This window comes from Rhinolophus ferrumequinum, chromosome 22 (assembly GCF_004115265.2).
Source record: "Rhinolophus ferrumequinum isolate MPI-CBG mRhiFer1 chromosome 22, mRhiFer1_v1.p, whole genome shotgun sequence".
Taxonomy (NCBI): domain Eukaryota; kingdom Metazoa; phylum Chordata; class Mammalia; order Chiroptera; family Rhinolophidae; genus Rhinolophus; species Rhinolophus ferrumequinum.
In genome coordinates, this window is record NC_046305.1 from 15,899,944 (window position 1) to 15,913,176 (window position 13,233).

The following is a 13,233-nucleotide window of genomic DNA, read 5'->3' on the forward strand; positions in this document are numbered from 1 at the left end:
TTCCACTCCTAGAAATTTACCCTGAGGAAATAATTCAAAAGAAGCAAAATGATCTATGTCCAAAGCGGTTTACGGGAGTAATATTTATAATTGTGAACAACCGTAAACTATTATGATTATAATGTACTACCTGATGAAACACACAGAAAAAACAAAATATTATTACATGAAGAAATAGAAGAGAAAATTCTATGATTGTGACTAAAAATTTCATGTGCTATGAAAAAGCCTAGAAATGGAAAAAATTCAGACTTGGATGATAAAGAGAACTATGAATGAAATTTTATTGTTTAAGACTTCCTCTAATGGCATTATATTCTCTTACAAAACTACAAACTGATAGTTCTGTTTTATATACTATTCACAAAGAATAGTTATGACTACAGTGGTTTTTCCTCTATAAGGTGAATGAAGCACTATTGCTATTTTATACTGGTTAATAACTACAGTTTTATTGGCGACCCCAATTACGTCCACCCCTAGTCTCACATGCCAGTCTCCCTGGAGAATCTGCCTGTCCCTTCTCAGAGAGCTTGCTCCGATAGGCCCTGCTAAGTAGAGAATACCACGTAGGACTCACCCCCTTGGCGTAACTGACTAGACAAAAGAGGACTACCTGACCCCCAGTCTCTCTGGGGGACCTGGAAGTTGCACACAGAAAGACTATTTCAGGTAGCAGTGGGAATGGCCATTTTGGAACTGATGAGCAAAGAGGGAGCAGGCTGGCAGGAAGCTGGAGAATGAAGCACAACTGCAGAGACATGCAGAGTTCTGTTCTCTGTATCTCCAGGAGGTTCCAGAGGTAGACACAGAGATGTGAAAAACACTAGCTATCATGGTTCCTGATGACTCTTAGTTCCCACTTCTACTTCCTTAGAATGCTCAGTTGTATTTCTTACTCTTAGGTTCAATGAAAATAATTCCATTGCCATGTAGTACACAAACTTGCCTTCTTAAACCAGCTTACATAAATTGTCTTTTGAAGCCAAATGATTTCTAAGATAATTTGTCTTCTAGTACTTGCAATAAAAAACAACTAAGTCCCAATTTGCTCAATTATATACAATTAAAATCAAACAAAATGCCTCATCAGATATGAAATAACTTAGGGGGAAGAAGTTACAACACAAGAAAGATTCCCCTTAAAAATTGAATTTTCTGAGAATAAGGATCATTGCCTCTTAATTTATTTACCCACAGAATTCAGTATAGGATTCTGTAACAAATAGAAAACATGTGACTTGACAAGCCTTGCAGAATATAGAATACTAAGAGCATTAGACTTCACCAAAAATTAGGGAAACTCTAAAATATTCCACATATGTTCCAGACTTTATTTTTAATATTTTATATTTTTAAAGTCTTAGTAAGACATGTTCAAAATGATACTGATATTAAGCTATTAAATTTTTTAATAAAAATAATCTCAGGATGCAAAATAGCCAAGGATAGAGAAATGACTTAAGTCAGGCATTAGCATACTTTCCTGTAATTGGCCAGATAGTGAATATTTTGGGCTTTCCAATTCTCTGCTGAAATCCCTCAACTTCACCCTTGTAGCTTGAAAGCAGTGACAGATAATACGTAAACACGGTGGCAAGGCTGTGTTACAATAAACTTTTACAAAACCAGGCAGTGAGCTGGACTTGGTCTGCAGGCCAATAACTCATTTAAGTTATTAAGCAGAAATTTTCCTGATACTTACTTAACTAATGAAATTTATGCATTCATTAAATCAACACTGGAGTGCCCATATGGGAGATAAGCTAAAGGAATAGTAATTTTTCACTGAAGTAAATTATAGTATTTTAAATGTCTTAACTTTTATTTACCCTGAATTCAAAAAGGAAATCTATCCTAAATTAGAAATAAAAAATTCAAAATGGATTTCCCCTGTGAGAGAAATTATGCAGAAGAACTAACTTCACAACTAGGATGTGACCTCAGCATTCCCAGTTCTTTTTGAACGTAAACGCCTATTTACTTAAAGCATAGAAAAGCTTATTCTTTTTCTTGATAGTTATGGCCTGTTTTTCTATGAAAAACACAAAAGCAAAATACACAGCTTAAAATACCTGGGGGAAATGATTTGAAGTTCATAATTTCGGGGGGAAAGACCTAAAGAGAAAATATTTGCTAGCAACTAGTACTTATACCTATGATATGTCAGCTAAGAAATTTTACATATATTAGCTTCAAACTTTCTAACCATCTAAAAGATATTAACATTTTCACTGGAGCTCAAAAACTATTCTACTGAATAAACAGATAAAGAAAGTGAAGCTGGGCCAAGTTTACACCACACTTTTGTGGCAGAGCCAGGAACCCTCTTTCCTGTGTCTGACTCCAAAACCTGCAGCTTTGTGGCAGAATGGATATTTTCAATGGCTCCCACTGCAGGTGGCAGGATGTAATTCTTGCCCTTAGCAAGGCTTTGGATTTTACGAAAACATTGTCTTATCCATAATGTTGGGTGTTTTTACCACTCACCCTTACCCCACCTTCACACCTGACCCAAGAACTTTTACTGGCATTAATATACAGAAACCCAAATCTAGCCTTTCAAAAAAGACAGGAGATACATAGAAATTAAGAGTCATTAGATTACCTGTCCATTATGCCATCTAGTGAAGAAAAAAATACCACACTCTTTGCTACAATTTCAGAAAATAAAAGGAAAAAATCCTAAAAATTATCTCCTCTGAGTCAACAGAACGAGGTGGAGAATGCCTTACCGATGACAATGCCCCCGATGGCTCCAGCATTCTGGATGTTGCGTGCCTTTTCTGCAAACATGCACTGTCCTCTTTGTATCAAAGCAATTTTTCCCATCACTGCCTCGGGGTTGGTAAGCTCTGAACAACCATTGTATGGTCTACTGCTTGCAACAAATCCTCTTGTCTGTCAGAAATAAAAGTAACTTAAATATTCTTTTATCTTCTCAAATCACTATCTAGTCATTAAGTAAAATTCAGTACCTGGAGCTTTAGGTAGACCTCATTTCTTTGCTAATGACAACATATCCCATATATATTTAGCATAAACTTTTGTTTTGAACATTTTGCATATCACAGTACACAACCAACATTTCTATCGTACTTTGCAGTTTATGAAATATTTTTATGTAAATTACTAAACCTGATCTTTATAATGACCCTGAATGAAACAATACAGATAATATTTCCATTTTACGGAGGGGGAAACTGGGACTCAGGTTACATAACTTGCTCAAAGACACAATGGTAGTAAGAGGTGAAGTTGGAAAGGCAGATTCACTACACACCCACACCCACACTTACAACAGCTGGGAACCATTTTAAAACCATCATTGGTAACCAGAAACGCTTTTGAAAGAGTGGAAAAACTAAGTTTAGTCTACATGAATCTGCAAGTAGTTCTTCTTCCTAGAAAAATTAAATCCACCAGAGAATTGATTTGAAAGATTTAGTGTAAAGATTTTTTTAATATTCCTCTAGAATGTAAACTTCATGAGGGTGTGGATCTTCATGGGTTTTGTAAACTTGACATACAACAAACACCTAAAACAGTGCCTAGAACATAGCAGGGACTCAATAAAGAGTTGCTGAATGGATGAATCAATCTATAGACTGACATAGCTTTATAATACACACTAGAAAACGTCTAAATTAGGGGTAATAGAGTTCAAAGAGCTTTGCCTTCTAATTATCAGGATACTTGGGTTCTGGTCCCAGCTCTGCAACCAATAATTTAGATGAACTTGTGAACCGTTCAGCTATGTAGCTCTTTGTTTCCTGTATTAAAACGAAGACAATGAACTAACTTAGTGGTCTTCGGAGCTTGCTCAGTGGACCCTCAGCATCTGATACTCTCCACAGCCACCTGAGCACCTCTGCTTTTAGTTCTTCTCTACATTAAACCTCTGAGTTAGATTCTTGTTCAAAGAAAGGTTCTAGTAGTTCTTAAAAATTCTGAAAACTATTTTTAGATAAATTAAACATACTAAATTAGAGAACAGACCAAGAATTGGACAGTACCTGAACAATATTTTAAGTAAAATTCTGTAAGCATATATATACACATACATATATATACACATACATATACATATATATATATATTAATTATGACTCAAAATTTTCAAGACATGCTTTTAACTTTATTTTATTCTGGAACACTGAATATTTAGGTTTTTAAAAATAAAATTAAAACTACTAAATTAGCAGAGACTTAGAAATTAGACAATACTTAACCAGTATTTGTAATTCAATTTCCATAAGTATATTATAAGTGTACTCACCTCTTTATGCTTAGACAGATCTAGCCCAAACTGAGCTGGCCCAGCTGTCAGTACGACCCTGCCAAAAAACGGGTGGGACACAATCTGTACAGCTCGTGGAGGGAGCTGCTGTTCTTTTTGTTGCTGACTCGACAATTCAATCATCTCCTGCATGAACCTCAACCCATCTTCAGCGTCAATTGAACTAGCAGCCTAGGAAATAAACAGATCATTTTATCCTTCTTTTCTGGCAACATTCAACTTTTTCATTTCTTAAATACTACTGCACTCTAGTCTTTTACTCTAAATTTTCTTCATTCAGTTTTGGTCCCTACCAAACATTTATGGCCTGATTTGTTCTAAAAAATATTACTTCTGGAAATATTTTCTGAAAATTACAATTCTTATCAATATCTCTTTCATTGTTCTACAAACCATTCCTGATACAAATTGATAATTTGACCGCCACCCAATGATCAAATAGTCTTTGCTTGTTTTCTCCACTGTCTCCCCTTTTAAGAAAAAACCTCATATCTGATCCGTACTTCCCTTTTTTGAAATTATGAACCAACAACCAGATTAAGTTCAAAACATATTTATTAGGCACGTATTATATCCCAGCACTTGACTAGGCACTGAGGAGATAGTCTTTTACTTTTATAGTTTGTATCTAAAGGAAAGAGACATGTAAAACTAGCTATAAGTAAAATTTTTCAAGTGGGAAAGTGGACAGGGGAATGACCAATTTTGCCAGGGTGGGTCTGGGAAATATTTAGAATGACATCTGAATTGAGTCTTAACAGAGGAAAAGCTGAAGAATGCCTGACTGACTAGTAGAAAAAAGATGGATTCCTGACACTTTACAGGAAAAGTCAAGGGGACTTGATAAGAGTTAGAAGGTAGAGGAGGACAGAAAGGAGTTATGAGACAGATATTCAAGCCTATCCTAAGATTTCTAGTTTTGGTGACTTACAGAACAACAGGGTTTACTGAAAGGGGGAACAAAAAGAAGGAAAGAGGCACAGAGGTGGGGGCAGGAAGAGATAATTCAGGTTTGGACAGACTTGAGACTGAGATGCAGAAACGTATGACAGATAGATCAAAGTTGGGTTTAAGAGTCAAGTTAGGAATCAGGGTTACACATGCATCTCTAAGAAATCAGGTGTCCCAAGATGACAGCTGCTTGTAGAAACAGATGAGACTGCTGAAGAAGAGGATAGTGAGACAAGAGAAAGATCAGATTCTTTGGCAGTGCCTACATTGAGGGTTTGTGCCAAGAAAGGAGAACTACAAAGGCATTTACAAAGCAATGAACAGACAGGCGGGAAAATACATGCTGCTGGAATGCCCTGGAAGCCAAAAAAGCAGTATGTTTTTAAAAGGGTCAGTCAACCCGTTACAGAAAAGTTTGATCATATAAGGAGTAAGAGGCCACCGGATGGTAATTATGTCATTGGTGGCCTAAGTGAAAGCAAAGTCATTGCAGATGCCACTCCCACTACTGAGGAGTGAGGGCAATTGAAACGTAAGAAAGCACGTCGAATACTCTTTGCGTAAGGACGGATATGGCAAGGACAGAGATGAGACAGAAATCTGAGGGGAAGGTGAGGTTGTGTGAAGGTTCCATTTGAGATTTGGGGATACCGATTACGGTTCTAGGGTGAAATTATTTAGCAAACTACGTAGTCTTCTCAGACTTAATGTATTACTAAGGTGAATAATGTAAAGACCTCACGTTATGAAAACTTTTTAAAGCAAAAATTAATAAAAATTTCCCCAAGAGGCATGTTATCTTTCCTAGGCATAGACAAATAAGTGCAAATTTTGATTTCTATAGAGAATAAAATACTTGGATTCTATAGCTCTAAAATAACGTAAAATATAGAGATAGAAATATTAAAACTAATTATCAGCTTTTAAGATTAGGCTCTAAATAAAAATAGTAGAAAGACAACTGATTGAGAAACAAAAAACTAAGATCTGAGTCTTACATTTGACTTTATTATACCTTAAGCAAATCATCCAACCTAACCTATTTGTGATTTCATTACTTTATATTATAAAGAGGTTGCATTAGATGGCTTTACAAGATATTTCCAAGCCCTAAAATTCTGATTCTCTAACTTTAAACCATGCAAAGTTTCTTAAAAGCCAAATGCCATTATCTTACTAAAGCTAATGAGACCAAAAAGGGTAGAGGTGGTATCTAATGAGTACAGCAATGTCTTACTTGGATTGCATGTTGAACCAACTGGACTCTCCCATCTTTGAGGTGAATCAAACTCACCCCCATCTTCTTCAAGATTTCTAAATGCTCAGGGTTAGTGGCCATGAAATCTCTGGCTCTCAGAGGGGGTTTAGCTCCACTCCTGAAACTCTCCTCTCTGCTAAAAGTAATTATAGGCAAGGCTTAAAAAACTACAAATCTGAACTGGGGAAAAACATAAAGCAAATAAAAATAATGATAGATATTTGCAAAATTGCTAGTTTTAGAACTAGTGAAAATGGAATAACTGGAAACAAGTATTTGCCTACAGGAAACTTAGGTTATTAATAAGTGGTATAGCTTTCAAATATATTTTACAGTTATAAAAGCATGTATATTATATAGAAGGTACCATTACAGCAGAATTATAACCATTTGAAAGAACAGAATAGGTTGCTTGGTTTTGGAATCTGTTATTACTGTTTTCTTTCTCAAAAAACAGGGTTTTCTCCCAGTATTTTAAAAGTAAAACAATAGTTATATCAGTGAATGGTAACATTAACTTAAAATTGTTTTTGAAAATTGTTTTGAAATAAAATTATTTTTATTTTCTAGTAGTGGCCTTTCTAATGTAACTATTTGGAAGACATGAATTCATTAATGCAAAAATTTTATTTAACAACGAAGACTAAGTACTTCGTCAAAAAATAAAAATCAAACAAAAGAGAAACTATGTTTGTACTACACAGAAACTATAGGTCTGAGAAAAAATATTTCCTACATATGGCAAGACATGTGGAAGCATTTGATGAAACTATTCTGTATAAAAATAAGCTACACAAGTTGAAAACTATTATATGCTGTCCTCTCACTCACTATTATTACTTAGCTTATTAAACAAAAGACAAATAGAAAATGTCCATAATGAAAAAGACACTATTGCAAAATAAACTTTGCTATCTAACTTTACTAATAATTTTTATTTCAATCAGTGATAACTATATATGTCAGTAATTTTGGTCTTAAGTGAATGTCTTCTTGACTGTTATGCTCCTTACGGTCTCTGTCATTTACTAATATTAACTTTGATATAATATTACTTCGATATTAACAAATATAAAATAAGACATCTTACACTCTGATAATCCCTCTAGGACAGCTCTTATCCACCACATTTTTCAAGGGTTCACGAATGCTCTGCGCATACAATGGGTCATTAGGGAAGAGAATCTGAGTATTTGGACAAGTCCAATCAAAATTACTGTCATCCAGTTCTGTGTATTCTGAAGTCTACAATATAAAAGAATGTCATGTGAATAAAAACAATTATTTTACTTAACATTATAGTTTGCTCAAAGAAAACATTAAATAAAATGTAAGTGTATATAGAATGCATTAAAAGAAAACATCAAGTGTACTTTTCCTGCTACCACACTACATTTATGGAATTCTAGTCATGGATTACTTTTCACCTGGAAAAGTAAAACAAACACAGAGAATTAAAAAAGAGAGTAAGATATTTCATTCAAAAACATAACCTACTGTGTTCTTCCTAGAGACGCTTTGATTTGTAGTAGAGAGCCAAAGAGGTAACAGGTGAGCTTCGGTTGTGAAGATGTAATCTTCTATGTCAAAAATAATGTCTTCTTTATCCGCAAATAACAGGTAAAGATATTTAAACATTTCAGCCAAGAAGAAGGAATCCATTCTAAAATAAAAGGTCACAAATAAATCTAAGAACATAAAAAAGTCCAAATGCCAACTATCTGAAAGCCACAGAGTCAAGGTCAATAGACCTATCGACTTTAATTTAGACGTCCACAGAACTATAGTCTATATCTATCCCCCGGTGGTTAACAGCCTTGACTCCAAATATTTTCCAAAGAAATGAAAAAGACCAGAGGGGCTGCCTACCACACAGGTACACTAAATCTTATCAGTACTGCAGACAAGATTTTCCTATTGGTCTTCCAATGAGGGAGAGTTTTCCATTTCTTATATAGAGAATCAACAGCAGGGATGTAATGCAGATAAATTTTAGTACTGAGAACCATATAATCTTCGATTAATGTTAACTGAACTGGATGAAGTAATGCAATTTTGATGGCATTTATTATGTGGCCATTTAAGTGATGAGTAAGAAGGCTTTCAAGGTAAAGGAAATCATTTACAAAAAGTTGCATGAAAAAAGTATGACATAAAATCAGATGGACAACGATAACTTTGTAAATATTTAAATACCTATCAAGAAGGGAATATGGAGAAATGAAGGGGATAAAAATGTATGCGACTTTACAAATGATTTAATGTTATAATGTTTCAGTAAACATTTTTTAAAAAGCTTTAATTAAAAATGGCAGAAAAAGAGCAGAGCTGTTAGATGGAGTAATAGTAACAAAATTAAATTATTATCTCCCAAAGTATTCCAGTTTTTGGCAGTAATAAGTAACTTGTAATTTACTGGATGGGTTGCACAGTTTCATACCTCTGGCCACGCCCAATTCCTGGCACACAGTAGGCACTCAATAAGCATTTACTAAATTGAATGTAAGTTGAAACAGCATTACTGAAAAATGAACTGGAGAGCTAATAGAACATAGTGGTAAAGCACATGGGCTTTGGAAATAGAAAAGACCTTCCGCTGACTAGCGGGGGATACTATGTGACCATGGGGATACTGTACAAGGAGTGTGAGCTTCAATTTATTCTTGTGTAAAGACATAACAATTACATGCCTAACTTGGTGTAAAAACTAATTGAGATACCAAGTGTCAATTATTTAGCATAGCACCTGGCATACACGTGAACTCAAAAACAGAGCTGTCATTATTTTTCCTACACACAAATGTTTTATTTTGGGGTAAGTATAAAGTTCTACACTAAGTATAAAGTTTACACTGAAAGCGTAAAAATCAGTTGCTCAAGAGCAGGGTGGAGCACACCCATTTGTCACCAGGCCATAGTTAAGTATCTGAGGTCAACTGGCCACAAGTTCACTGTGAGTTGAACATAATAAAGCTGCTAAAAAATCTGAAGCACATCTAATAACAGTACGATGAAGGTTGGTTCTCAGCCTTCTGTTGGGTAAATGCAACTGAGAGGCACAGCGCTGCCACGGCTGAGTCGGAGAAGCAGAGATCCTCACCTGGCTAGAGTACGAGCCCATCGGCCCCACAGCAAGTGAGCGATCTCTGCCTGAATCTAGACGGTAACAGGGCCGCTGTGCCAGGCACATTTTGAGTTGGCTAATCTGGACACGATATTTTAGGAGACATTCTATATACTAGCATACAATTAGAATGGGGCAAAGACAGCGGTAAGAGGTCCAGAAAGAACATCATATGAAGAATATTCAGTGAGGGGAAAAGATGTTAAATTTAGAAAACTGGGACTCTAAACAGAGTAAATCACGTCTTCCTCTATAATTCCTCCCCTTCTTGCCACTACAGCATATATCACATGGCTGGTGAGTATTTGCTTACACACTAATTTTCTTCACTGACTACAGTGATTCTAATTTACCTTTCCATCCTCACAGCTAAGTGTAGTGAGTGCCTGGCATACAGTGAGTGATTAATTACTGTACCTTGAATGAGTTGCCAGTATAGCATTGTGGTCAAAAGCCAATCTGCCTTGATTAGAATTCTGACTTAGCCTTACTAATTATGTCACCGTGGGCAAGTTCCCTAACCTTTCTGTGCCTTGGTTTCTCTATAAAATGAAGACTATAATAGAAGTTACATTTCACAAGATTGTTGTAAAGATTAAATGAGTTAAACACTGAAAGTGCTTAATTAGAAGAGTGCTTAGAATGTGAGAAGCAGTCAATAAAGGTTACAGATAAATACACAGGCTATCTGCTTTCATTACTGGCTGTTATCTCTGTGCCTGTTTTCAGAAACCTACTCATTTCTCATCAGCTGTGATCAGGGAAGAAAGTTTCAAGTCTAATAAGCTATTATCTAAATACTGAGAGAAGGACTAAGGGATAACTCTGAGAAGACGAGTGCCTCTAGTTCTTCTGCCTGAAACTCCTTTTACCACTTTGTTCTTTCTAGTTCTTGCTCATCCTTCAGGACACAGGATCCTCCAGAAACCTTTCAGTGACTATCACATCCCAATTGGCATTTCCTGGCCCTTTAAAAACACACAATGTTTTAAAACCTGTTTATCTGCCTGTCCTCAGCAAGTCAATGATAGAAAAGACATGTTTTTATATCTTTAATCCCCCAAAACCAGCATAACTCTGGAACATAAGATGCCTTGGTAAATATTTATGGAATGAACATTTGCTAACGAAATAAACAAACAAAGCTTTAGTGTTTATTTAGAGGTTTCTTGCTATGTTCTGGACAATTAAAATAATCACAGATAAGTGAGCTCAGAAGAAGTGGAATGCTAGTGAATGTTAGTGAATATCGCATTAACCAAAGAGGGCTTTTTATATCGTGAGTATTCGTGCCATGTACATCTATCGCGTATCCAAAGAAACAGAAACTGCCATCGGTCTTCCCCAGCCCTCCAAAGTAGCAACAGAATAAGAATACACACATTAACCACAATATCGTCTTTGAGGAATTCTTGACTGGACACAAATTATAATCCAGATTACTCATCATCATCTTGATAATTTCTAACATTTTACATAATACAAAAAAAACTATTAACAAAGAAAAAAAACCCTCAACATTCCTAATACTTCTCATATCAAAGTTCTGATATTGAACAATCATTCATTCATTTATTTAAAAATCATCTGAGAACCTACTATGTGCCAGACACTATGATAAAAATACACACTTCAAACAATTTAAAACGAACCTATTAAAGAGAGTTTTAAAAATAAACACAATGAACTAAGTTTGCATTTTCAAATACCCTTTGTAAAAAAAGCATTAAGTGTATGTGAATCCGAACTCATAGTCACATTTTGGGTTGTTTAATTGTTCCCCTGAGTAAAGGGATTAGGAATCGTTTACCTGTCCTCGTGACTTCCAGTACGAACATCCTTCATGGCAGCAAATCCGCAAGGCACTCTAGCATATTTATTTAAATTTTCAATAAGTGTTTTCCCTACTTCAAGGTAGTAAGGGTCTCCTGTAGCCTATTAAAAAGGAGAATGTATATATATATATATATATAAAAACACATATCACCATATGCCTATTCATTTATCAAATATTTATTGAGCAGCTACTAGGTGCCAGGCACTGTAACAGGCACCACAAATTATATAGAACCTAGCTCTGAAAATAAGCCATGGATCTGCTTTATGGAATTACTTAAACACACAATTAGAAAGCCATCCAATTGAATATCTTAGCCTTCAGATTAAATTTCTAATGCCAAAAAGGTAGCCTGATTGAAGGAAGGCAAGAAACATGCTTTGAAAGCAGCTCTAGAATATAAAATTTCTCCTTAAAGAAATGTTTTCATAAATATTTTGAAAAGCCATAAAACTTAGGTATGAATTCTGGCATTTTTCAATTACTTTATGGACTAGATTAATAAGAACTGTGATATGCCAAACTATTATAACATTAAACAAGGACACTGAAAACACAATTACTATTTTAAGGTAGATATCCAACAGAGAATGGGGGCTAAACAGCAAAAAGAATGGTAAATTAGCTTACTTTATATAAGAAGTAGGTACTTTCTGCAAATTCTGGCCTTAAAGGATGTTGAGCCCAATGTACCCTGAAATCTGTGGTAAATGCCTGGACAAAAAAAACATTCAAATAGGCATAAAAATGTGATTAAAAAAAATAAACAAGTAGTTCTAGAATATATAGTGTTATATAAATTGGATCATAAAACAGCAAAAATAATTAAAATATCAATAACAATTTTCATCTATAAAACGAAAATTTTCATTGCTTGACATCACTATTCATTTTTGCTAAGGCTCCTATTTTTATCAATTAAATGGAATTATTTTTTTAATTTATCATTTTGGCTATTAGGAAGCTTAGGAAGAAACTATGAAACTGAGTATGGGTCCTGATAGTTCTACATAATTGTGTTTTCTTCTTTTTCCCTATCTCCATGTTTTTTTCCTCTAATTATTAAGTCCCTAAGTTCTGATAAGTCTATTTTAGTGTGTTTTTTAAAAAAATTTGTTATAACAACCTGAAATCCTCTGTGGAATGAGGCAGGCATTATTTAAAAATAAAACTAGTCACATTTGAAATATATTCAATAACGCAGCCAACTGTCATTTTAATTAAAATAAAAAAGCTTTTATGGGAATTAAATAAAACTCCATTTGTGATAAGATGTATTCACCTGAACCTCAATTTACTCTGAGTGAATACGAACTTTCTACAATGCACAGTCCTATGCACCTGAAGACTAATAAAACTATACTTTCTAAAACAAACACTTTAGGAAACATTCTAAGTTGGGGGAATACTTAGATATCTCACAGAGAGTAGTGAATAAGTAGGGACAGAACAAGGCCATATATGAATTAGGAAAATGTTAATGGTACATTTCTGGAAAGCCAAAGGTATGCTATTAAAATCTTTCCATAAAAAGCTAGCAAGAATATTGTTTTTGATATAATGTACAAAAACTAGGAGACTAATTCTCAGTCTGCCTGAGGCATTCCCCAAATTTCCAGAGAGCATGTGTGATCAGCAAGAGTATATACATTGAATATACTCTTTCATAAAATAAACTTTAGAAAACAAAAAGTAAAAAGGTCTCCCTAGCTGGTAGGTACATGTAAAAGTTAGAATAAAGCAATATGGAATGTCATGGATTA

General features: G+C 34.7%; 1 protein-coding gene across 4 annotated transcripts in view; it reads right to left on the reverse strand.

The window, feature by feature from the left end:
• EDEM3 (ER degradation enhancing alpha-mannosidase like protein 3) overlaps positions 1 to 13,233 on the reverse strand; it is a 54,469-nt gene that overhangs the window by 11,593 nt on the left and 29,643 nt on the right. For 2 of the 4 annotated variants that reach the window (XM_033092887.1, XM_033092889.1), the window contains exons 12-18: positions 12,101 to 12,184; positions 11,444 to 11,568; positions 8,007 to 8,172; positions 7,600 to 7,754; positions 6,489 to 6,642; positions 4,280 to 4,471; positions 2,736 to 2,901 (exon numbers count right to left, since the gene is read on the reverse strand). In XM_033092887.1, coding sequence (XP_032948778.1) covers positions 2,736 to 2,901; positions 4,280 to 4,471; positions 6,489 to 6,642; positions 7,600 to 7,754; positions 8,007 to 8,172; positions 11,444 to 11,568; positions 12,101 to 12,184 — 1,042 coding nt within the window. Of the gene's footprint in view, positions 1 to 2,735; positions 2,902 to 4,279; positions 4,472 to 6,488; positions 6,646 to 7,599; positions 7,755 to 8,006; positions 8,173 to 11,443; positions 11,569 to 12,100; positions 12,185 to 13,233 lie in introns of all 4 variants that reach the window. The other 2 variants (XM_033092888.1, XM_033092886.1) reach the window with 1 other exon arrangement.